Consider the following 23568-nt stretch of genomic DNA (forward strand, 5'->3'; position numbering starts at 1 on the left):
CGACGGGGCCGGCCGGGGGCGGGCGCAGGCAGGAGGCCGCCTCCGCACACGCGGAGCTGGGGCGGGCCCGCGCCGCTCCCTCCGGCCGCCTCCTCGTTCCCCGCGGCGCTGGCGCCCGGCCCGTCCTCCCGTGCCGGCGTGCGGGTAAGTGGCACCCCGTCCTCTGCTCCCGCCCGGCGGCGCGCCCTCCCCCGGCACCGCGGCCGCCAGGGCTCCTCAGCGGCCGGGCGGGAGCCGCGGCCTCCGCGGCGGGGCTGACGCCCGCCCCCAGGCTGGGGCGCGGGGCCGGGGCGGCGGGGGCCGGGGCTGAGCCGCGGCGCAGCTGCCCCCTCCCCGCGCCTGCGCCGGGCTCTCCCCGGCCCGCTCGGGGCTCCCGCGGCGGGCGGCCGCGTGGTGCCGGAGCCCCCCGGCAGCCCTGTTCTCCTGCTTCCCCCGCTCCTCCCGCCCGCCCCGGCCCCTTCGCTGGCCCCGGCCGCCCCGGGGCTGGCGGCGGCGGAGCCGGCCCGCGGGACCTACCGCCGCTCCCCGGCCCGGCCGAGCGCTGCCTGCCGCGGCCGCTTGGCCCGCTCCCCCGCGCCGCGCCGTGCCGCCCCGGCCCGCCCCCAGGCGGGTCCGCCGCCGCCTGCTGCGCCCGCCTGAAGCGGCTGCTGCCTCACCGCGCCCGCCCGGCGGCGCCGCTGGGTCCCGGCTGCCCGGTGCCGTGGAAGCCGGCTCGGCGGCCGCGCTCCCTCCCGCCCGGCCCTGCACCCGCCGGAGCGGGACGCGCCCCGTGCCCCCAGCCCGGGCCCTGCCGGGCGCCCCCACCATCGCGCAGCGTTACGTGCTGGGGGGAATCCAGCCCTGCATTGGCAACGGCAAATTCAGCTTCTGCTGAGACATGGTCTCTGTTGAAACTGCTGCGGAGTTGCCGTTGGTGCAGATTCTGGCTGTTACGGAAGCACCTGTTTGCTGGGAAAGGGACCGAGATGGTTGAGCAGCCGTCAAAAAATTGCAGGCGCCTCGGCAGTGGCCTGCGCAGGTGTGATGCAGCGTGCCACAGCCGCTCCACGGGGGCATGCGCTGCCGGGCACGCTTTGGCTTGCTTCTTCGAGTAACTGTCCTGCAGAAACTTTCCCGGTGACAGCCACTGTTTGGCACAGGACGGGACTTTGTGCATGCGAGGCATTCCTCTGCTGTGGGAACGGGCCTGATCTAACAGCTTCAGAGTATTTGTGGCCAGCGTTGAATTCTTCTAACGGCTTGTGTCATTCAGTAACTAGGTATTGCAATTTTATTTTAGAAACATGGGATTTGTCTCATTACCTCCTTCGACAGGTGTCTCGGAGGATTTTCCTGTGCCAAGCGGTGTTTGGTCGCCAGACGAAGACATTCATAAGCCATCTAGAAGCCTTTTCCATACCAGTGCTTTATAACCTGGGCTCTTTAAATTTGGCTACATAGGAGAAGAATCTGGAAATGATGGTGAATTGCTTCTGTTGGCTGTGATTTATTTTATTTTTTCTTTTTAAAGAAGGATCTTTATTTGAGCACAAACAAGTTGGTGCTGTCTGCTTGAAGGTATATTGGTTTGGTAATCGTTCTGCTCTCTTCTGCATGTGTTTTGTCTTCCGGCAATACATATGCTTTTCTATAAGTCTGTTCTCATTTCCCTTTTGCCTGGTCTTTTTTCTAGTGCTGTTTTCAGTTCTTCATTTGAGCAAAGCATTTGAGGTGTTTCTAAAACAGTTGTTTCTGCCTCTTTACCTAAATTTGTGACCTCTACAAGGGAAAGTCCAGGCAGTAAAACAGCAGTGGCTAACAGCTAACTGGTAACAGATAGTTAATAGCTCAGCACATGGTGATTATCAAGTTAATAATGAGTCTTCCTTTAAAAACATACCCTTTAAAATGAAATAGAATATGCAATGCAGTGGCTGTAGAAACAGTACAGGATGATGTGTGTGGCTCTAAAATACTGCTTTGTACCTAGATTAATTTCCTAGTATCAGTTGAATCCTATTAACTTACAAACTTGCCTGTTGTTGCAGGCAAACTTGTCTTGACTTGGGGAAATGAATTTATTGCCAGTTATCGCGAACTCTTAATTACTGATTTGGCTAGTGAAATACAAAGAACGCCACCAGTTAAACACTTGGGGAAAACTCCTTTCCTCCCGCTTCCCCAGGCTCAGCTTCACTCCAGACACCTCCCCTTCCCTGGCTGTCCCCACAGGTTACACTCCCTCCCTTGGGTGAGGCAGTAGTAGTGTGGGAGGGCAGGGCTGATGCAGGGAGGTTTCTTTCTGCTGCTGCTTCTTTCTCATTTCTGCTGCTCCCAGGTAGGCCCCTCCATGGGCCACAGTGCCCTCAAGGGCATCCCTGCCCCAACATGGGCACCTCCAAGGCCGCAGTACCTTCAGAGGTGTTCATGCTCTGGTGTGGAGAGCATCCTTCTAAGAGTGCATCTCCAGCTGTGTCCCTAACAATTGTCCCCTTCCCTGTGCTTCCCCCCATGTCTTTTTTTAGCACGCTGGCACACACCTCCCTCATGCTTCCCGTTGCACTTTATGCCCCTGGCGGCTCCTCCCTTTCTTAAATAAGCTGGAGCAGAGGTACCGTGTGCTCATCTGACGAGCTAGAGTTTTGGCAGGTGGTGGGTTTGGTCTATTATGGAGCCAGCTGGAACTGGCCATGACCAGCACAGGACAGTTGATGGCCTCTTCCCGTGCAACCCACTGTTACCAGAACCTGTGGTTTATTCCCAGTACGCTGGTGTGCTGGCTGGGTGATGCTGGGAGAGAGGTCCTGTCAATGCCTTAATTACAGGAACTCCAGTCTACTTTCATAAACATAGAAATAAAACCAAACTTCTGTGCTGTGGCTTGCTAAATAGCAATATTGTGTCATGTCCATAGGTTGGTAGCACTTTTACAATTGCATTTGTTACTAACTTGTCCATCTGAGTAGTTGTGTCTCCTCCTATACAACTGCTGATACCTGGGTTTGGCCAGCTGGTTTCTGTAACGATCATGTTCGTACACGTTTTCAGTTGGGATTTTTTGTCTCAAACTTTCTCAAAGAGTTAGTTTTCCTCTTTTTCAGATCTGAAGGTACAGCTCTGCTAATGCAAAGGTGGCAGCTCAGGTTGCCAGGGAAGAGTCAGAGCTCTGCTCCACCAGCGTGAGTAGTCCTGTTCTTCTCAGAGATCATTTCACTTCCTTGGTTTTTTTTTTGTCCCACTCATTTGTAGCCCAGTTTTGCTCTCTCACGCCTTTTATCTTTTGGTCTGAATTGCTGCCACCTTATGTTCTGGGACTGTGTGTGTTAGAAGAGATGAACTTAGAAAAGGAAGAGATGAGATTGCAAGCTTGGGAGAATCTAGCCATCCTCTCTCAGCCCTTGTAAGAAGGAATCTTGATAGAAAAAAGGAATAATTGAGAGTAGTCATGTTTAACAGAAGGCTTGGGAACAAAAAGTTTCTGAGGCACTAAATTGCTATTGACAGCAGAGGCTGTCAGCTGTGCCAGGAGTTGGCAAGAATGATGATGGTGGTAAATGGTCGGCGTAGTGTTGAATCCTGCTGTTCTGTAGCCTAGTGTGCATGCTGCCTTGTGTGTGTATCAAGCCCTCTTAACATCTCCCTTCTCTCTTCCCAAGTACATACTGTTTCTAGCTGTGCAAAATCTTTACTTGATGTTTAACTGAAAAATGCAGAAAGTTATGTGGTTTTCCTGAACTGTTGCAGGGGGCAGAGTCCTTGGAGTGAAGAGACTATGTGTTGATATTGCTCTTAAGCAGACAGGAAATAAGCCATTCTTCTTGCTCCTCAGGGCTTTCTGTCCCACACTGTGCCTTAAACATGGAAACTGTAGAAATGAGTAGTGTATCCTTGAAACGTCCTCGCTCTGAGGATGATGTGGCCAATGCAGACGAAATCAAAAGACAGAAGATCGTAGAGAAGTCTAAGACAGGGAACGACTCTGGGCAGAGCATTGAGACTGTAACAGAACAACCTGACAAATCTCTGCTTGAGGACACGAAAAATGAAATACCGCCCAATGAGGAAAGTGAGGAGCAGGAAGATGAGGAACTAGAGGACAGTGATGAAGATGGAGATCCAGAGAGCTTTGCAGACATGATGAAGCATGGACTGACGGAAAGTGATGTTGGCATAACTAAATTTGTTAGCTGTCATAAAGGGTTTTCTGGAATCTTAAAAGAGAGGTAACTCTTTGTCTTGTTATGTATATTAATTCCTCGTGTTAAGCAGCTGTTCTTCATTTTCCTTTTCTAACTTGCAGGATGCACTGGATTATATGTAGCCACTTGGGAGGTTCATTACTTTCTTTTCCTAGCGCTGAGACTGGAAGAAAGGTTTCATTTGGGACTTTTCTAGATTTATTTTTTTTTTCTCCTTTTTACCCTGTCAAATAGAGCTCTAAAGAAAGAAGCTGTGTATGTCTAGAAATACATGATTACACTGACCTTTGCCATTTGTCTTGCTCTCTGGCAGCAGCACACAGCATAAAACCTTACACAGTCATCCACCTTTTGTACCACTCTTCAGTGCAGATACAAGATGCGCTGGAGAACAGTGTTGAAATCGTCCCTCTTTGGTTCTTCTTTGCTTTTCCCTGACTCTCATGCTAATGTCTTCAAACACGTATATTGTCAGCTGGTCCGTTAGGCTTTAAATTATAGTCTGATCAGTTGTAATGACACTTATAAAATTTCCTTTTATGTTTTGTAACTCGGGATGTGGAATTTTGCTTTCTATACTTAATAAGATGTTTGGATTTTAGTAGCTTTTTTTTTCTAAATGAAACTTCTGTTTTTTTTAAATTAAATAACATCTTTGGATAAAACAGAATGCAAATACAAAACACAGTCTGCGCTGAACCTCCTTGGTAGTCTGCCAGTTTTGGGCTGAGGTGGCCAAAGGTAGCTGAGTGGTAGAAGTGTTTGTTGGCTTACAGTTTTTCTTCAATCTTAGTTTATAACACCTATTGTTAATTTAGTCCTGGCATTTTTATGGTACCAGTCGCTAGCATGTCTAGACAGCTGCAGATAATGAGAGAGGACACGTAACACTCCTCAGGAAGGAATTCTACCAGTATGATATATGGCTGTGGCTGCACAGAGGTGTGGCAAATGGGATCTTGGGGGAGATAGAGTAGAAGCATTCTTATGGTGAAGTTTTACTTCTCTTTCAACATTTATGTTCTGAGGACTTTCTTCTTTTTTTTTTTTTTCCTTTACAAGCAATTGCTACTTAAAAATCATTTAGCAATTGCAACACAGATTGACTGTGCTCCATTGTCACCGTCAAATTCTTGCCGTCATAGAGTATGCAGAGTAACTGTTTATTTGGCAGATGTTCTCTATAATTGAATATATGTAACAGAGCTGGATTTGTCCTGCTTTCCTTAGAGCAGCTAACGGGCACTTTATTCTGCATGTTATTTGAAGTGATGGAGTTAATGCATTTGTTCTCATTGTAGCAATAAAGTAGAGTCTTAATTGTCAGTAATGACTGGGATTGAGGATATGCATTACTGATCTCTGCAAGCTACTGAGAAAATGACTCGAAATAACTTCAGCAGGTGTTTGGCTGTTTGCAAAGAAGTCTGCTGAGTATCTTAGATGGGCCAGAATTCCTTCTGTGTTCTTGTGCTGTCCTGAGGGGAGGGAATAGGTACAGCTTTATCATGGCTGAAGTTTCTTCCATGTGAATTGAATTATGTGAAATCAGAATTCTTGAAGTTTCTTCCATGTGAATTGAATTATGTGAAATCAGAATTCTTGAGTGAATTCTGCTAACAAAATAGCTTCTTTTGAAAGGACTTTATGTGGTATGGGATTTTTATTTCTTTAATTAAAAATATAATGCGTGTTTCTTCCTATCAGATACTCGGACTTTGTTGTCCATGAAATAGGCAAAGATGGACGTGTGAGCCATTTAGATGACTTTTCTGTTCCCGTGGATGATGAGGTAAATGTTGAGGTAAAGATTCGGTAATGGCTATGCTCCTTAAGCAAAAGCATCAAGAGGCTGGAAGTTGTTCTGTCAGGGTTACTGGATGTTTGTTTTCCTCCTTCAAATGTGTGTTAGGACCCGTCAGAAGAAACATTTACAGTTTTGTCAGACGAAGACAAGCAGCGTTTAGAGGAGCTCCAGCTTCTTAAGAATAAGGAAACTAGTGTTGCCATAGAGGTAAAATTAATAAATGATATAAAGTTGGGTGGGGGGGAAGGGGGTGAGAGAGTGAGTGCATGGAAGGTGTGCGCTTCCTAGCGCATGTAAGGTATAAGAGCAGTTTGAATGTGATGCAGCAGGTGGTACAGAAATATTTTCAGTTTAGGGTTTAATTTTGTAAAGCCTTAACAGATACTCTCAAGTTTGCTCACATGAGTTGTCATTTTGATTTCAGTGGGACTGTACACGTGAACTCACGTACATGTCTTAATTTATGTGGTGTTAAAATTTTCTGGCAGTATTTTGGTTTTCTGTCTAGTAGTATTTTATAGAATAATTGTGCAAGAAGGATTAAATAAAACATCCATCCTGATGAAAGACCTATTTTCAAGGTCAGTGTTTAGTGATTTAATAGAAAAGAAAATAAATACGCTCTTCTGTAACAAGAAAAATAAGAAGGTACAAAATGGTATTAAAACTTGGTATTTTTAAACATCTAAATACTCCATATACTTGAAGAATAATTGTTGGGCTAAATTTGGGACACAGAGATGAGTAGGATTAAATCTGGTAATTTCAAATAAGCATTCACACATTAAATAATTGTACCTAGCTTTTTTTTTTTCCTTTCCTTTAATGTACATAGAATACCTTTGTTTTGCCAGAGTTGTCATTAGAAGAGGGGATTTTATTAAGCACAGAAAAGGGGAATAAATTTTGAGAATTTTATTTTGTGAATGTTGAGACTGGGATTTGTAGCAAAGTTACTTATTTTTTTCAAACTGATTTTAGTAAGTAGGCTAGGCTTTTAAAAGCATACTTATTCAGTACTTTAGTGTGATTTGGTAGGTTTTCTTTAAACATGGAAAATTCAACTCTGAGAGAATCCTTCCCCTTTTGTATTACTTTATTTGGTTTCTACATGTGTGTATATTAACACAGGTAATTGAAGACACCAAAGAAAAAAGAACAGTTATCCATCAGGCTGTAAAGTCCTTGTTTCCTGGACTGGAGACTAAAACAGAAGATCGAGATGGAAAAAAATACATTATTGCTTATCATGCTGCTGGGAAAAAAGCACTGGCAAGTGAGTTTCAGTCGCGCAGCTGTTGGGTAAAGTAAATGCTAGAATCATCTCAAAGCTAAAAATCGTTAGCAAGTACTTCAAATGGAGTGCACCTCCTAAGGCAGCCTGGTTTGCTTTTTCCTCTTTGCAACTGATGCTGTACATCTAAAATGATGAAGGACACAAGGAGTGTCTTAAATTTGAATTTCTACTTGTTTGTCTTTCGAAATCATTCCTCAAATACAATGGTGTTAAAGTGAGAGGATCTTTTGCTATTTCAGTGGAAACGGGCAAAATAGGGGCTTCATTATCAGTGTTGTTTGCACTTAGCTTTCATGAAATTACCTGGATGCATAAGTGTGCATTGTGGAAGTAAGAGATTGTAGCTGAAATGCATACATTAGACTGACAGTCAGTGTAATCCTGACTGTCTTGAAAATCATGACAAAATTCTCAGTGACTTGAGTAGAGACAAGCACCTATTTGTTTTCCCAAGGTTATAGATTTCTATAATCATAATATATTTATCGTGATCTTTAAGGCTACTTCTGCTTCCAAGACCAATTATATTTGCAGAAAAATTTTATTGTCTTTATTATGAATTATTTTTATATATAAATTATGAATTTATAATGAATGAAAAATCTTTATTCATTGTTAATCACAAAGTAATGAAGGATTTTCAAAATGAAGTGTTATCCACCTCAATCTTGCTGAATACTGATTGGGTTACTGGGGGTAAATTCAGATATTCTACATCTTTTAATGTTTTAACATTTGTTGCTACTGTAAGTTAAGAGAATTGTCTATATGCAGAATGTTGCACATTTAACAAAACTTATTAAGGTTTGATTTGGTTTAAACTGATTGTATTCCTATGTCATTTCAACCTACTACAAATGAGAGTATGTAAATCTAGCCCTTCCATTTTAAAGATGGAGATGGGATAAGGAGATAATGTAAAATTGGAAATAACACCATATCCATTTAAATTTAGTTAGTTTTTAAGGCTTGTTCTAAGTAAATATGGGAATGTTACACTGTTACTGGTACAATTATAATGTGTTTGTGTATCTTGTTTAACCATGTTTAGAAAATCTGTACATTTGCATGCTTTATGCATGGGTTATGTATACTTATCAGCACAAAATTCTCCTCAGCCAGTTTTGTTCTCTGTTGGTTTGTAATGGTTTTACCCCCACCTTTCCCTTCTGCTGCTTCTATTCTTTAACCATTGTTACACTCCAGTGGTTGTTACTAAGCTGACCAGTCTGATTTAAGAGATACCATATGAAGGAATTCAAGCATTTGAAATACACTGAAAAGAATTTAGTGATGTGTCTCTAGGAGTAAAACATTATATGAAGCACCATCTTGTGATGCAGAGAAGCATCATCTATTTAAACCTCGATTCCTAAGTTTTGGAGCTACAGACACTGGTGCACGTTGGTGAAGATGTGTGCAGTTTCAGTGACTGTGTGCGTAAATGCTTATGAATGTAGGATTTAAGAGTGCAAGTTCTTCGTGGTCAGGATTATATTTATCTTCCGTGTGTATAGCTGCTAACACGTCTTAGTCCTGAGCAGGTTTCCCAAGCAAGAAACATTTTAGAAGTGTAGAATATTCAAATATTAGCTGAGATATCTAGGTATCTGATTATTTTGTTGATAATGTAAAAGATTACCAAAAACACTTTCCTAAAATCTAAAATGAGAAGCTGCTTTGTGTCTATAGTAAGTTTACACCCAGAATACTTAAAATACTGTCTTACTAAATTGTCAGTAAACTGCTGTTTCATCATTGTCCACAAATGAAGTTTGTTGCATCTCCGACTGAAGCTTTCCATATGTTCACCGTTTGCCTCTGCACGATTCCATTGCATAACTGTCTAAATTGCTGTCATCCACCACCTAACTGTTGGATGCTCCCTAAAGCATAAACAATCCCATAACCATAAACCCGCATGTTCACCTCTAAAAACCCTTCGACAGTCTAAAAATTAAACACTACTCTTTTGTGCTCTTTATGCTATGCATTGGGACAGAGGTCAGAACTGCAACAGGTAAGAGATGTTGACATTTCATGCTAACAAAATGAAATGCCAACCATTACGACCTCCTAAATAGCAACAAGACTGGCCAAACTAGTAACAAATAATTCTTTAAAAACCCCTACACATAAGTAATGCTTAAAATTTCCCAAAACACCAAGAATTGGGCTTGTGTTTCCTTTTTTCTTCCTAGTGCAGTATAGGCAGTAGTCATTCAGTGCAGAGAAAGTTTGCCAGTAATAAGTGATGTAAATTATCAGTTTTGACAATACTGTTTGACATCTATGGTAAATTTTCCATTGATTTCATTAAGCCAAGCCTTTGCCCTTCAGCCTTGCGTTTCAGACACCACTATCTGTATTTATACAACTTTAAAAGTATATATCATACATCCCGATATTAAAAAAGAGTCCTCAAATTGCAGCAAAAGGTTGGAAAAAGGGCTTGGAAATAATGTTTTTACTGTCAAAAAAAAGGCAATGTGACTCAAACATAGCAGTAAGGACTGTAAACCATCCCTCTGGTCCACCTGCCCAGTTGAATACTTCAAAGTACTGGATGAGGAGTCGTTAAATACTGGGACTGTAGCTGCAGCCTCCCAGTACTCAGCATGGCTGGCAGTGAGGTGGATAGGCACATGGCTGTGATGCCCAAAGCATGAGGAGCCCATTAGTATATATAGCATCTATAGCAGATGTCCTCAAACTACGGCCCGCGGGCCGGATACAGCCCCCCAGGGTCCTCAATCCGGCCCCCGGTATTTACAGACCCCCCTGCCCTGCCCCTGCCAGGGGCTGGGGGGGGAAACCAAGCAGCCGCAGATGACTGCCTGCCACTGCATCTGCGTGCCGGCCCCCCGGTTAAAAAGTTTGAGGACCCCTGGTCTATAGCATCCTTTTAGCCTAACCCAGATAGGGCTCACTTATTGAAGGGTGTTGAAATGACCATGTGCAAGATGGATTAGTTTAAATTTAAAGAGCGATTCCAGCTGGAGAAGACTTCCCTTGTGAATCACGCTCTGTGTTCCTCTCTTCCCTTTAAATCACGGAGTTCTTCAGGGAGGACCTTGCTTTTTCAAGCGGAATGCGGTGTTTCACTGACTGTGTGAGAGCAGTCGTGGCTCGGAAGGGAGACCAGCAGGAGCACGAGTTCTCTTAACAGGCTTTGGACCGTACTGCTCAGTTTAGGTCCTAGGAAACTCCATAAGGGGGGCTTTCCTTAGAAACTGATGGTACAAGACAAGCGTTGCAATAATTTGTAAGTGATTAAAACCTACATGTATAGTATTTTATACTGTAACATCCAAAATCAGTTTTGCAGAAGTGCTTGTGCGGATGGCAGTGTCTCAAAAAAAGCAGGAAGAATTATCTTTTACCAAAAAGTTCCCTGAAAATTAAAGATGCTCACTGTCTGTGTGGGATATCTGGGCTTTTTTAAACTTACTTGAACAAAAAGAGCAAAATTTCCCAGGAAGTTTCTTCCTGCATTGGTGTTTATATACTGGAATAGGACTGGCTTTTTCTGTTAGCTTTTGCTGTTATGAAAGATGCTTAAGCCCTTTTTGTACAAAAACAGGAACGTCTGCTTGGTGGCCACCAAGAGATAAGGGACTTCTTATTTAAAACAAAATAAATCCTTAGTTTTGTTATAAAGACAAAGAATTTATAAACAAAGCACCTCAAAATTGGTTGCTAAGCCTGTGTAGAATCAGCCCGCCTTCTCAATAGTGCCATCAACAGCGGATGATTGTAAAAGGGAAGTTTTATCTCTGGAGGCTTTTATGTGCAACAAAAGCTTGACAAATACCTTGACAGTTTTCTTCCTTCTCTAGAAAATGCCAGGTCATTGTACAGAATTGTAATTCAGTTGTTAGTCTGCAGGAGCTGAAGTTACCTCACCCTCTGGCCTTCTCTGAACATGGCACAGTATCTGGCTTTAATTATTTGTTAATGTCTGTGTTGTGCCAGATTTCTCTCTCTCACAGGACTTTTAAAAACAATTCACCTTGGAGTAATCTTTTGTGCGAACACTTTTTGTAGGCTCTTATAGATGACCATGCTTCTGCATGACACACGGAAAAAAAATCCTACAGAAATAAATATGTTGGTACTATAATAATTGTAGTCTTCCAGCAAATAGGGCTCCAATGGTCCTCATCTGTTAATTACAGAAGGCAGCAGATGAATTGTAGAGTGGCTTTTATTGCTGAAAGTCAGTGTAATGATAATGTTTTTGAGAAATTTAATCAGGCAATATGGCAGTTAAATGGCTAGGGTCTATTTTTAGGTAATGTAATGACAAAGGAACTGTCACCATTTCATTGAAGATTTTCTGGGTGACAGAATTGATTAAAGAGAAGTTTCCAGCCCAGTGGAAGGGGAGAAGGTCTTTTTCAATGTGCTTTGCAGCTTTTGCTGTCAGTAACTCACTTTGTCCATTTATTTTTTTTTTTAAAACAGATGGGAATTAGCAGAAATTTACTCTTACATATTTGTTTTAAGTGTAGCTGCAATGGCAAAGATATTAATTACATTTTTTAAAAATGACACTTTACAAATTTTAACCTTTTGTTTTTAAAGATCCAAGAAAACACTCTTGGCCAAAATCTAGGGGAAGCTACTGCCACTTTGTACTGTACAAGGAGAACAAGGATACTATGGATGCTATTAACGTCCTATCCAAATTTTTACGGTAAGGCTGGCTAGCATGCAGTCCTCCCCCTGTATATTTTGTGTTACTGTGAATGTTATGCTTCAGAATTATGTATGACCAACACAAATGATTACTATTGCCTAATTTGTAGCTAGTGTTTTAAAAAAAAGTTATTCTAGAATATCAAATTTGAAACTCGCAAGTTTTGGAAGGAGGTTAGAACGGAACAAAATGATCCCAGGAAATGTAAAAGTACTTTGCTACTTCAAAGGAAGAAGGTCCACAATTGATCTGAGAAAGGCTTGGCAGCTCCAAAGCCTCAATGTGTGTAACTTGAAGTAAAAGCCGGCTTTTTCCCAGTGTGTGAATATATGCAAGTATGTTACGAACCTGTCAGATATTGTTGCGATAATATGTTGATCAGTTCCTACGCAGTTACAGTTCACAAACTGTTGTTCCATGTATTAATTTCTCCATGGCAACACAGTCTTAGTTCCTTTCACCCCATCAAGTGCAGCAACAAAATGATTTGCCAAAGGCATGATGTTAACACACAGAATTGTAGAGGAAGGGCTATTTTAAAATTGGGTCAGATCAGTGATCTACTTGTAGGGAAACTTCCCTGCTTTTTCCCTCCTTTTTCCTTCACTCTTCCTGTCCATAAATAAATGTTTGTAATCTAGACTTTAACCAGTATACTACTAGTATTTGTATTTGAGAACAGAATGGTAGGAGCATAGTTTGGTGGAAAAACGTATGTAATGGCAATCCTGCAACCCCCTGGTGCCCATAGCTGGAATAACTGGAAATACTCCCTGTGCAACACAGGCTGCAAAGTACAGAGTGGAAAGGAAAGGTGGTTTTCCTCTCAAGGAAAGAAATGGATCAAATTTTAAATTAACGTCTCATATTCTCACATAATGTGAATGCATGGATTTCAAACAGACATGTTATTTGAAGTTTAAGGAAGAAATGGACCTGAATTTCTAGTGACATTAGTGGTGGCTGTGCATTTGTGCATTGAATGGATATACAGAAAGAAGTACTTCAGAGCTTATGTTATGAAAGCACAGTTATGGTAAAAGTGAATCTGTCTACATATAATTAAACCAGAGAAATTTCCCTGTGTTTTATGTACTTATAGTTGAGATTAGAAAATGTCAACATATGTCACATTGTAGCCTGGTTCTGGGGAATATATGCGTGTTTTCTGGGTTTAATATAGAAGATTAATAATTCTAGGTAATTATGCTGAAATTATGTTTGATCTGTGGCTATTTTAATATACGTAATATCTGTTCCTGTTGCTTTTAAGAGTGAAGCCAAACATATTTTCCTATATGGGAACTAAGGATAAAAGGGCTATAACAGTTCAAGAGATCGCTGTTCTCAGGTAAGTGAAAGTATACTGGAGTATTTGCACTTCTACCATGGTAGCTTGAATATTTCAGTAAATACCTCGAAGACTCGGTATGCATGTGACACAGATGGCTGATGAAGGTCCTGGTCTTGTAAAGCACCTGTATTAATGAAGGTGCTATAATCCTTTTTTATTCCATGGCGACTGCTAGTATTTTCAGTCAGTGGTGCTCCGAGTCACAGCCTAGATACATGTATTTGGCTGAAGCAGCGGGCCAAATTGTCTGCGTGGCTCCCGTGCAACAGCAGAAAAACAGAATGACGCGGTGAAAACTATGTCCCATTTCCTTCCTGACTTTTGTTTCCCCCTTCCTCCAGCTGGAATCCTATTTTCTTTCTCACTGAACTCTCTGAACAGCTCCAGAGAAGGATAACTGCTGCCTTTGCTTATCTGTGAGCAGCCAGAAGGGGCAAAATTAAGAGGAATTTTTCCTGCCTTAACCTACTCCCATAAGTCCCCTATTAAGAGAAAATAACATCTATTTAGTCATATTCCAAGATAATTGTATGGTTTCTGGTCACTTGAAATTAGTGTTACATCCATAAGTGAGAATGATGGATGCCTTGCAGTCATACATTGTGATTTCTGTTAGCTTGCTGGAATATTCTACCTTGACTACTATTTACAGCCCTTTTAAAACCGCATTGCTCAAGTGAGGAATTCCAAGGTTTGAGAGCCAGAAATTTGATCAAATTCTTGTTAAATGGAGGGCATTCACTAAATTGTTCTTATTTTTCCTCCCAGTCGTTTGCATGTGCATATGTTTGCACATATAAAAGGAATTAGTAATTTGTGTATTGTGAGAAGCCCCAGATTCTTGTTGCTGCAAGGCAAGTTTGCAAAGTGATGTCCGTTAGTTAAACTTGTGGTGTGGTGTAGCCATCTCAGGTGCTGTTCCGTTTACTTTTAACATGATCGCATTTCATGTTGTGTCCATGAGCTTCAGTGTATTGTAAGCATTGATTATGGGGGGCGGGGAGCATACTGATTTGTGGTGTCTGTTCTGTAGTGCCACAGTACCCAACTCTCCTGTGCAGCGTTGGAGAAGGATGGCACAGGAGAGGAGAGATCACCATTTATCAGCCCGCTCTGAGCCGAGCACGCTGCCCATGCTAGTTGATAAACTTGTCTATCCTGGTACAAGTTTTAGTGGAAGTGTCAAAGAGCAGCTTGGTGATGCAAAAAACAGAGTATGCTTCCAAAAGTACTAGCAACAAAAATGACAGATAGGATTTCCTATTCCTTCATCTGCACTAAGCTTACACAGTGGCTAATTACTTAACTCTGTGTTTCTGGCTGTGCTAACTGGCGTGTATTCATGGTGTAGTTACTCCAGTAAAGCAGAGTTCAGCTTAGGGGCTACAGTATACGTCAATATTGCAACATACTTCTTTTTGAGTGCATACTGTAACAGAGATGTGAAAAGACAGTACTAACAGTCTTTGTCATGGTATACATTTTCTCTTATATGCATAGCCATAATAGTTACCGGTTCTTTTATTTTAGATTTTTCATTAAAATACTTTGAAAAGGCAACAATAGAAAATTGGGGAAACTAGACTCACTGCTTTTTGGTTTGAAATACCAGCATTTCTATAGTTATTTAATAATCTACTTTTCTAAGCATAGGTTGGTCACTGTGGTCTGTTTCTTTTTAGAATCACTGCACAAAGACTTGCTCATTTGAATAAATGTTTGATGAACTTCAAATTAGGAAATTTCAGTTACAAGAACCATCCACTGAAATTAGGAGAACTGCAAGGGAACCATTTCACTGTTGTTCTCAGGTAATATGTTAGTATGTATTTAGACAGTTCTGTTAGAAATTTTATTTTCTTTTTCTTTTTTTTCTTTAAATGGGTAAGAGATACCAGTGCATCTTGTGTTACAAAAAAGAAGGAAAGTCCTTCAATTGGCAGGAATCTGTTGAATTTGATATGTGCTATGTAATGTTGATGTTGAGCTTTAATATTAGGGGGATCACCAAATAGTTTAAACCCTTAGTAACCTGTCTATAACTTTTTTGTTTGCTTGTTTTTTAAATGCTAGAAACATAACAGGAACTGATGACCAGATAGAGCAAGCAATGCATTCTCTCAGGGAAATTGGATTCATTAATTACTATGGAATGCAAAGATTTGGAACCACAGCTGTTCCCACATATCAAATTGGCAAGTATGTGTTGTCTTCATCCCTTTTTTTTTTAATTTTATTTTTATCCCTGTATACTTCTAATGTATTTTTGGGAACTTTTTCTAGCATATTGCATGTGCCAGTTTTAATTTTAGATTCAAGAAGTAACTTGTTTCTGAACTTGCTTCAGCCGATATCTTGCATAATACCACTACTTTTAATCTTGCATAAATCAAAACACTAATTTTTTTTAATAAGTTGGCTAAATCTCCTTAAAATATATTTAGTCTGTTATTAATACACTTTCCTGTTTGAATCTTAGAGCTATTCTACAGAACAATTGGAACGAAGTAATGGATTTGATATTAAAACCACGACCAGGAGGTAAGGACTGAAAAATGATATGCAAAGTGTTTCTGCTTGTCCTCCTCCAAGAATTGTCTGTTCAGGAACAACACTTTCAGATTTTGATTCTTTTAATTTGAAAGTATGTTTGTGAGAACAGCTTTGTACACGTGTTGTGGTTTAACCCCAGCCAGCAGCTAAGTCCCACACAGCCGCTCACTCACTCCCCTCCTGGTGTAATGGGGGAGAGAATCGGAAGAGCTGAAGTGAGAAAACTCGTGGGCTGAGATAAAGACAGTTTAATAGGTAAAGCAAAAGCCACACAGGCAAGCAGAGCAAAATAAGGAATTTGTTCACCTCTTCCCATGGGCAGGCAGGTGTTCAGCCACCTCCAGGCACGCAGGGCTCCGTCACACCTAACAGTTCCTTGGGAAGACAAACACCATCACTCCAAACAGCTCCCCCTTCCTCCTTCTTCCCCCAGCTTTATGTACTCAGCATGGCATTCTATGGTATGGAATATCCCTTTGGCTAGTTTGGGTCACCTGTCCTGGCTGTGTCCCCTCCCAGTTTCTTGTGCTCCCCCAGCCTTCTTTCTGGAACACCTTGCCTTAAAAATGTCCTCGACTTAATATAAACATTACTTACCAACAACTAAAAACGTCAGAATCTTACCAACGCTATGCTCACACCAAACCCAAAACAGCACTGCACCAGCTACTAGGAAAAGAATTGACTCTATTGCAGCTGAAAGCAGGACAACACGCTAGAGCCAGTTAAGCAATGGAGAGCTGTCTTCAGACTGTCTGCCTTTCTGCTTCTCTTTCCTTGCTGTGCGGTTTCTTGCAGTGGGGGTGAAAAGGAACCTGAATACTTACCGTCTGCTCAGTCTCCGCGTCAGGCCTTCCAGCCCCAACTACTCTGTGATCATGTTTATCGGTATAATTACCATGACTGAAGCTTTTACATTTTTCAGCTGCTTTAACAGAAGGTGAGATGGATGCTTTTTTGGTGCGTAGTTAAAATATTTCTGTTTTACATCCTCATTCTAGCTGAAAAGGGATACTTAGTAAAATGCAGAGAGGAATGGGCAAAGACTAAAGATCCAGCAGCAGCCCTCAAGAAACTACCCGTAAAAAGGTGCGTGGAAGGACAGCTTCTGCGTGGACTCTTAAAGTATGGAATGAAGAACATAATCTCTGCATTTGGCATAGTGAGTGTAAAAGTGCTGTGGGGTATTTACTTAAATAAACATTCTTTTGATGATATGATGAATTTGAAAGGGACCTATAGATGCTTGGTGAGTGGAAGGTTAAATCTTTATCCTGCTTTTTTGCTTGAAGTACTGCTGCATGGTGACCGACAACATCTTTAACTAATATATGCATAATGAGCTTTGCAATTTATACAACAATCTCTCTGGTACATTGGAAGCAACACAGTTATACTTAGTAATCATGTATAATACAGAGCTGCGAATTGTGCAGAAGCTCAGTTTCAGGATTTTTCTGTTGCTTTAGAAATATAAATCAAACTGATAGTGCACTAATTAATCAGCTTGGCATAGAGGTGGTGGATTCACTGTCATTTTCAAATACTGTAATCAAGATCAAGTCTTTGGAGAAAATACCTCATCACCAGCAAACTACTGGGCCCATTGTAGGAGCCAAGGAATAATGTCTTGTTTACAAAGAAGATAATTAGAATAACACTGTGCTTTCACATCTGCAAAGTTTGCCTAAGATTTCAGGAGGTTTAGTATGAATTCAGTGTTTGATCATAGCCCCAAGTGTTTGATGAGCTGTTGCATAAAATAAATGAAAGCTTTTTTTTTTTTTTTTTTTTTTTTTTTTTTCAGATTTAAGCCCAGGGGGTTTTTTGTGTGGATTTCAAAAGTGTAAAAGAATTACTTCTTCACTTACCCTTTTGCCAAATAATGAATAAAAATTAAATCTGTGTACCAAGAAATTGTATTAGTCTTGTTGCTGAAGAAGTAATGTTTCAAATATATGCCTTTTGTTATGATGGATTAAAAAAAAAAACACCTAAAAATACATCTTTCTAATGTTTCTTTTTTTTTTTCTCTTTTCCTGTAGATACCAAGAAATAATCGTTTAATGTATATTCATAGCTACCAGAGTTATGTGTGGAATAATATGGTGAGCAAGAGAATAGAGGAGTATGGGCTTAGAGCTGTACCAGGAGATCTCACACTTAAAGGAGGTAAAATCAGCCAAGCAAAGAGCCAGTGGTGCTGTGTAGTTCAAATTGCTGGGAAAACAAGGCACATATCTGTTTATGTGATATTGCTTACATATTTTCTTCTCCTCAAGCATTTTGGTCTAGTGATTTCTGAATCCATTGGCCAGTTTTAGTCAAATTTTGCAAGGAATCTGAAGTTAGGTATTACACTTCCATGAGCTGTTGGTTTGCTTTTTTTCCAAGTAGCTGGGTAGGGAAAATAGACTACGAAGGACTAATTGTTCTCAAGGATGAACTCCAACTTAATTGAGCTATGGAGAACTGTCAAAGGATGTTATGAGTGTTTTAATCCCAGAAGTTTTTATTTGCATTAGTATCTTGTGAAGCACTGTTAAAACTGTCCTCATCTGGATTTGCTCCAGCAGTTCCCTGGGGTGAGAATATCCACAGTATTTCTCCTTCACGTACGCCTGATGCCTGGTAAGGGGACCCTTGACCTAGCAAACCTTACTTCATTCAGCTTTCAAAGTCACTGGAAATCAGGCTGTGATTATTCTGGTAACTGGCAGCCTTGAAGACTGTTACTTCTTTTCTTGGATATGTTGTCTATTAAGTGGAGATAAAACACAGTAGTTATCCCTCTCAAAGTAGGCTTGCTTCAATCAAATGATTCATTTTAAATTTAGCTAACGTTAACTGTCACAGGCATCCGTACTGGTAACTGTTCATTTTTCTGTCCTGATTGTAGCCACAGCTGTTCATATTGAAGAAGGAGATGTTGAAAACTACACTATCCATGATGTAGTGATGCCATTGCCTGGATTTGATGTTATTTATCCAAAGCATAAAAGTAAGTCTTACTGTTCACTTACATACTTCCTCTGCAAATGTAAGTCTGCTTGAAGATGATTCTTAAAAGGAAGATTAGATCTATGCAACCTTGGCGACCATGAAAACAATACACTATTTTAAATCTCTGTTACGTTACTGTCAGCCTCTCCCATTGTGATGGTAATAGTCTGCATTGTAATTTGTTTCAGTGAACATAAATCTATTCCGTATTTCATTTTAGCTAGTAGCTTTTCTAAAGAAACGAATTTTTTACTGAGGCAAAATTATTTATCTCAGCACAAGGGGAAGAAAATGGTGACGTGTTAATTGAAAAGTGTATGCATTTGATTTTTAAATTGGAAAACAAACCAAACTTCTAGAATTTGTAACCCAAGCAAATGCTTGAAGTTAGGAAACTAAGAACCAGATCTGTTTAATTTAATATTAACCAATATGAATGTTTTAAAAATTAAAAATAAAGCATATCTTTCATTTCCTGTATATACAGTATTGGATGTAAATGGTTTTTAACGGAATAGGTCGAGTGATCTATAATTATTGCATAGAACATGATGTTGTTGTTAAGGCATAGAGTTGTAGAATCATTTCTGTTGGAAAGGACCTCAGGAGGCCATCTGGTCCAGCCTTCTGGTCAAAGCAAGGTCAGTGCTATGTTCAGGCCAGATTGCTCAGGGCATTATCTGAAACTTTCAAGAACAAAAAGTCTCTTAAGTTCTCTTCTAAGTTTTCTCTTCTCAAAGTTAAAGAAGCTTCTCTCAGACTGTCCTCCCAGGGTATGGGCTACAACCCCTGGCCATTGGGGTGGTCCTCCGTTGGACTCATTCGAGTTTATCAGCATCTCCTTTGTGCTGAACACACTATTCTTAGCGCAGTCTCATGAGTGCCAGTAAGGGGCAGTAAGGTTTTTCTTGGTGTAGCTACTGCCTAAGCTGTTGCTATTAGCTTTTGTCGCTGCCAGGGTGCTCTGTTAAGTCTCCTTCCCACCGGGAGTGCTAGGTGACCGTCAGCGGAGTTGCCCCCTAGCCTGTACTATTGCAAGGAGTTAATCATTCACAGGTACAATACTTGGTCCTTGTTGAATTTCATGAGGTTCCTCTTGGCCCATTCCTTTAGCCTAGGTCCCTCTGAGTTGCAGTCCTGCCTTTGAGTGTATCGACTGCCACTCTGGCTTGATTTTGTCCGTCAACTTGTTGGGGTGAATTCCAGCTCCTCCTCCACATATGCTAATAAAGGTGTTTAACAGGGGACATCGCAGTTCTTGAAGAATTCTGCTTGTAACGAGCTCAAACCAGTAGTGACTTCCCTTTGAGATGATGAGCCAGACAGTTCTTGACTCATCTAGTACTCCACCCACTGTAACGTTCTAACCTTGGATACAAGGATGCTGTGGGAACATGTCAACAGACTTGCTAAAGGCAAGATGGGCAACAGTTACTGCTCTCCCCTCATCTACAGGTGTAATAATTATTTAATCACAGAAGAAAGTAAGGTTGGTGGGTTTTTTTGAATTTTTCTTTTTTTTTTTTTTTTCCCCTTTGGTAAAACCATGCTCATTATTATTCTCATTGTGTGCCCAGAAACATGTTCCAAGAGGATTAGCTCTGTTATTTTTCCTGGGGACCAAAGTGAATCTGACTGGTCTGTAATTCCCTAGATGATCTTTCTTGCCTGTTTTGAAGATGATTGCAGTCACCTGAGTCCTCCCCAGAGCTCCACAATCTTTCAGAGATGGTAGAGAAAAGCTTTACCATGATGTGAGCCAGCTTTCTCAGCCTGTATCTTCTTCCACTACTGGTAGTCCCTCTCTTCCCTGAACCTTGTCTCTAAGATCAGAGGCCCGGGAGACCTTTCTGGTCAAGACTGAGGCAAAGGAGGCACTGAGACCTTCAGCCTTATGTCTATCACTAGACCAGCTGCCCTGCTTAGCAGAAGACCAACATTCTCCTTGTTGTTGTCTTTCATTACTGATGTCGCAGTTTAACTCTCGTTGCTCTTGATGTCTGCTGCTGATTTCAACTCTAGTTGAGCTTTGGCTTTCCTAGCGCCGTCCCAATGTGCCTGGACAATGTTTGTGTGTTCCTTCTCTGTAGTTGGCCCTTGCTTTCACCTACTGTATGTGACCTTGTGTATGAGCCGAGTCATGAGTTCCCTACTTAGCCAAACCAGTCTCCTAATACATATACTTGTTTTCCTCACTTTGGGGTTGAACTGCTCCTGTACTTGTTTGTCCTTAAAAGAGTCAAGTCTCTTGAGACTCTGCCTGTCGGAGCTAAGTCCTAGAACTAGGATCCCATTTATCCCCCATCTCTGAAACACTGAAAGGTAAAGATCTGTTCGTTGATGAGGTGTGACTCTGAACCACACTGAGTTAAAAGAAAGTGGAAAGAAAAGGTGCAATTTTTTACATTGAATGTATTTATACTGGGATTTGCCCACAGTAAGCCTAAATTATTCCTGTTTAAAATTCCCAACCGCATGAAGTAATGCTGGCAATTGCACTGCAAATCAAAAGCACCAGACAGCATTTTAGCTGCAGTATATTCCTGTATTTCCGTTGCCTTCCCTAAGTGTGCATGCTCACTTCAGGATACAAGACTGTAATATAATTACTTCTTCTGTTGGCAGTGTACTTAAAGGTCCCTGCCAGCTATTTCTTCAGAGGGCTCTCAAGTCATTTCACTCTGCTGCTTTTTCAAAGATAGAGCAATAGGTAGTCTGGCCTCCCCCCCCTCCCCCCAATACCTGAGATGATCTTAAGAAGTTTAGATAACTGAACACATGTATGAGATGTCAATAAAATAATTTTGTAAATGTTGGGTTTTGATGAAATTTGGATTTACTAAGATTCTTCCTTGGTTACTGCCTGTACTAATCAGGTTGTAGAAGCAAATATTGTAGGTAATAATATTTGCAGTAATTTATTTTACACTTCTGTGTGACATCCCATATGTGCTGGAAGCTACTAAATATAAAGGAAGGAACTATCCATGAAAACAGGCTGTTTCAATCAGTTGCACTACGCTCTCCGCTTTTAAATATTTTCCTCTCTTGCAGTTGGTGAGGCCTATAAGGAAATGCTACTAGCTGACAATCTTGATATCAACAACATGAGGCATAAGATCAGAGATTATTCACTTTCTGGAGCATACAGGAAGATTATCATTCGACCTCAGAATGTCAATTGGTAAGGAAGGAGGATAAAGGAAATTACACTTGAATTGACAACACAGAGTATATGTGGGATGACTAAGTACAAGAACTATTAGATGGACCCACAGGACATACATATGGACTGGAGCATAAGTAGGGAGGAATCTCTGTGCATCTCCCTTGTGGTTTTTATGCAGCTAGCTGAAGTTGAACCTAACCTTATTTCTTCCATGGTCCTTTCTGTGAAGGCTGAGTGTTAAGACACCTATCTAGTTGTACGCTCCTTGCAAGGGCTTGCCTGAACACTTCATAGATAATTATTTCTGTTGAAACCATGATAGATAATATTCAAAACAGGGTTTTTTTGTAGTCTTGCTGTGAGAAAGTTGGTCTCAAATTACCTGTCTATCAATCAGAAAGATTTGTGTCACTTAAACCTACTAAATCACTGTTGATAGAGATAAAACCTAGTTGTCATATGACAACTGGATAAATACCTTTTAAACAGGTGACTGTACAGGTGTGCAGAAAGACTTGATCACTGATGCACAGAAGAAAAAAAAAAGGGGGGGGTAGGACTGAGACAAAAATACAAATGTTTACACTTCATTTTAATTTCATAAACTGTACATCTTGTATAGCTGGAAATCCTGACAGCCCAAGAGGGAAAACAGATGAGTTACGCAAAGAAACTTCTCATTAATTTTTTTATTTTTTAAAATAATCATGAAACAGAGGCAAGTCTTCTACATAAAGCTTTACCAGTTACTGCACCATAGACGCCACCTTACCTTATTTTGTTAGAAAGTCAATTTCATTTTGGTTGTAACTGCTGAATTGGAATAATGATAAATAATAATAAATACTACTACTAAATTAAAATATAAACTTACATAAAATAACAAAATATATAAATGTTATTGTAAATAATAAAAAATAATAATTTCAAAATCTTATGTATATTATAAAGGGACATCGTTGCATATGACGATCCCAGAATCCCGTTATTTACTACAGATTTGGATAAACTGGAAGGAAAACAATTACCAGTTCTTCCTACAGGTAAGTTTGTTTTGCTGCTGGTGTTTGCAAAAAGCTGACTGTTGCTTTGAAGAGCTACATACTGAAAGCTCTTTAAAGGAAGAGCTTAAATTTAACTAGACTTTCAAGCAATGGTATTAAAGATATCTAAAGTTAGGTGTCTAAATGAGGACCCTTATTTGTCAAGAGTGTCTGTATTGACTGTTATACTTTCTTATAGGCATCTGTAAAATTGAGCAAATGCTTAGCAGTAAATGTCTGAAATGCTTGAAGGTGCAATTAAGCCACAAATTGTCTGTATGGTTGAGCATGTGTTATCTGTGCTGAACACAAGAGACTACTCAAATACTTAACAGAATCCAATGGAATTTTTTTTATAGAACTCTGGTCACAAGGTCTTTTTGACACTGCTTTCCAGAGAAATTGAAGAGGCTAGGAATTCAGTTTTGAAAGGAAAAAAGTTTATTTTGCTTTTAAAAGAAG

At 40.8% G+C, this 23568-nt stretch overlaps 1 protein-coding gene across 9 annotated transcripts in view; it reads left to right on the top strand.

The window, feature by feature from the left end:
* The window catches only part of PUS7 (pseudouridine synthase 7), a 26141-nt gene continuing 2573 nt past the window's right edge, over positions 1 to 23568 (top strand). The window contains exons 1-17 of one of the 9 annotated variants that reach the window (XM_055711096.1): positions 1 to 144; positions 1315 to 1557; positions 3081 to 3158; positions 3724 to 4202; positions 5886 to 5982; positions 6091 to 6192; positions 7117 to 7261; positions 11870 to 11981; positions 13258 to 13335; positions 15021 to 15149; positions 15412 to 15537; positions 15818 to 15879; positions 16893 to 17053; positions 17937 to 18063; positions 18791 to 18892; positions 21949 to 22078; positions 23015 to 23106. In XM_055711096.1, coding sequence (XP_055567071.1) covers positions 3838 to 4202; positions 5886 to 5982; positions 6091 to 6192; positions 7117 to 7261; positions 11870 to 11981; positions 13258 to 13335; positions 15021 to 15149; positions 15412 to 15537; positions 15818 to 15879; positions 16893 to 17053; positions 17937 to 18063; positions 18791 to 18892; positions 21949 to 22078; positions 23015 to 23106 — 1828 coding nt within the window. In that variant the 5' untranslated portion in view covers positions 1 to 144; positions 1315 to 1557; positions 3081 to 3158; positions 3724 to 3837. Of the gene's footprint in view, positions 145 to 679; positions 1260 to 1314; positions 1558 to 3080; positions 3159 to 3723; positions 4203 to 5885; positions 5983 to 6090; positions 6193 to 7116; positions 7262 to 11869; positions 11982 to 13257; positions 13336 to 15020; positions 15150 to 15411; positions 15538 to 15817; positions 15880 to 16892; positions 17054 to 17936; positions 18064 to 18790; positions 18893 to 21948; positions 22079 to 23014; positions 23107 to 23568 lie in introns of those variants that run through there. The other 8 variants (XM_055711105.1, XM_055711097.1, XM_055711098.1 and 5 more) reach the window with 8 other exon arrangements.

This window comes from Falco cherrug, chromosome 5 (assembly GCF_023634085.1).
Source record: "Falco cherrug isolate bFalChe1 chromosome 5, bFalChe1.pri, whole genome shotgun sequence".
NCBI classification, from domain to species: Eukaryota; Metazoa; Chordata; class Aves; order Falconiformes; family Falconidae; genus Falco; species Falco cherrug.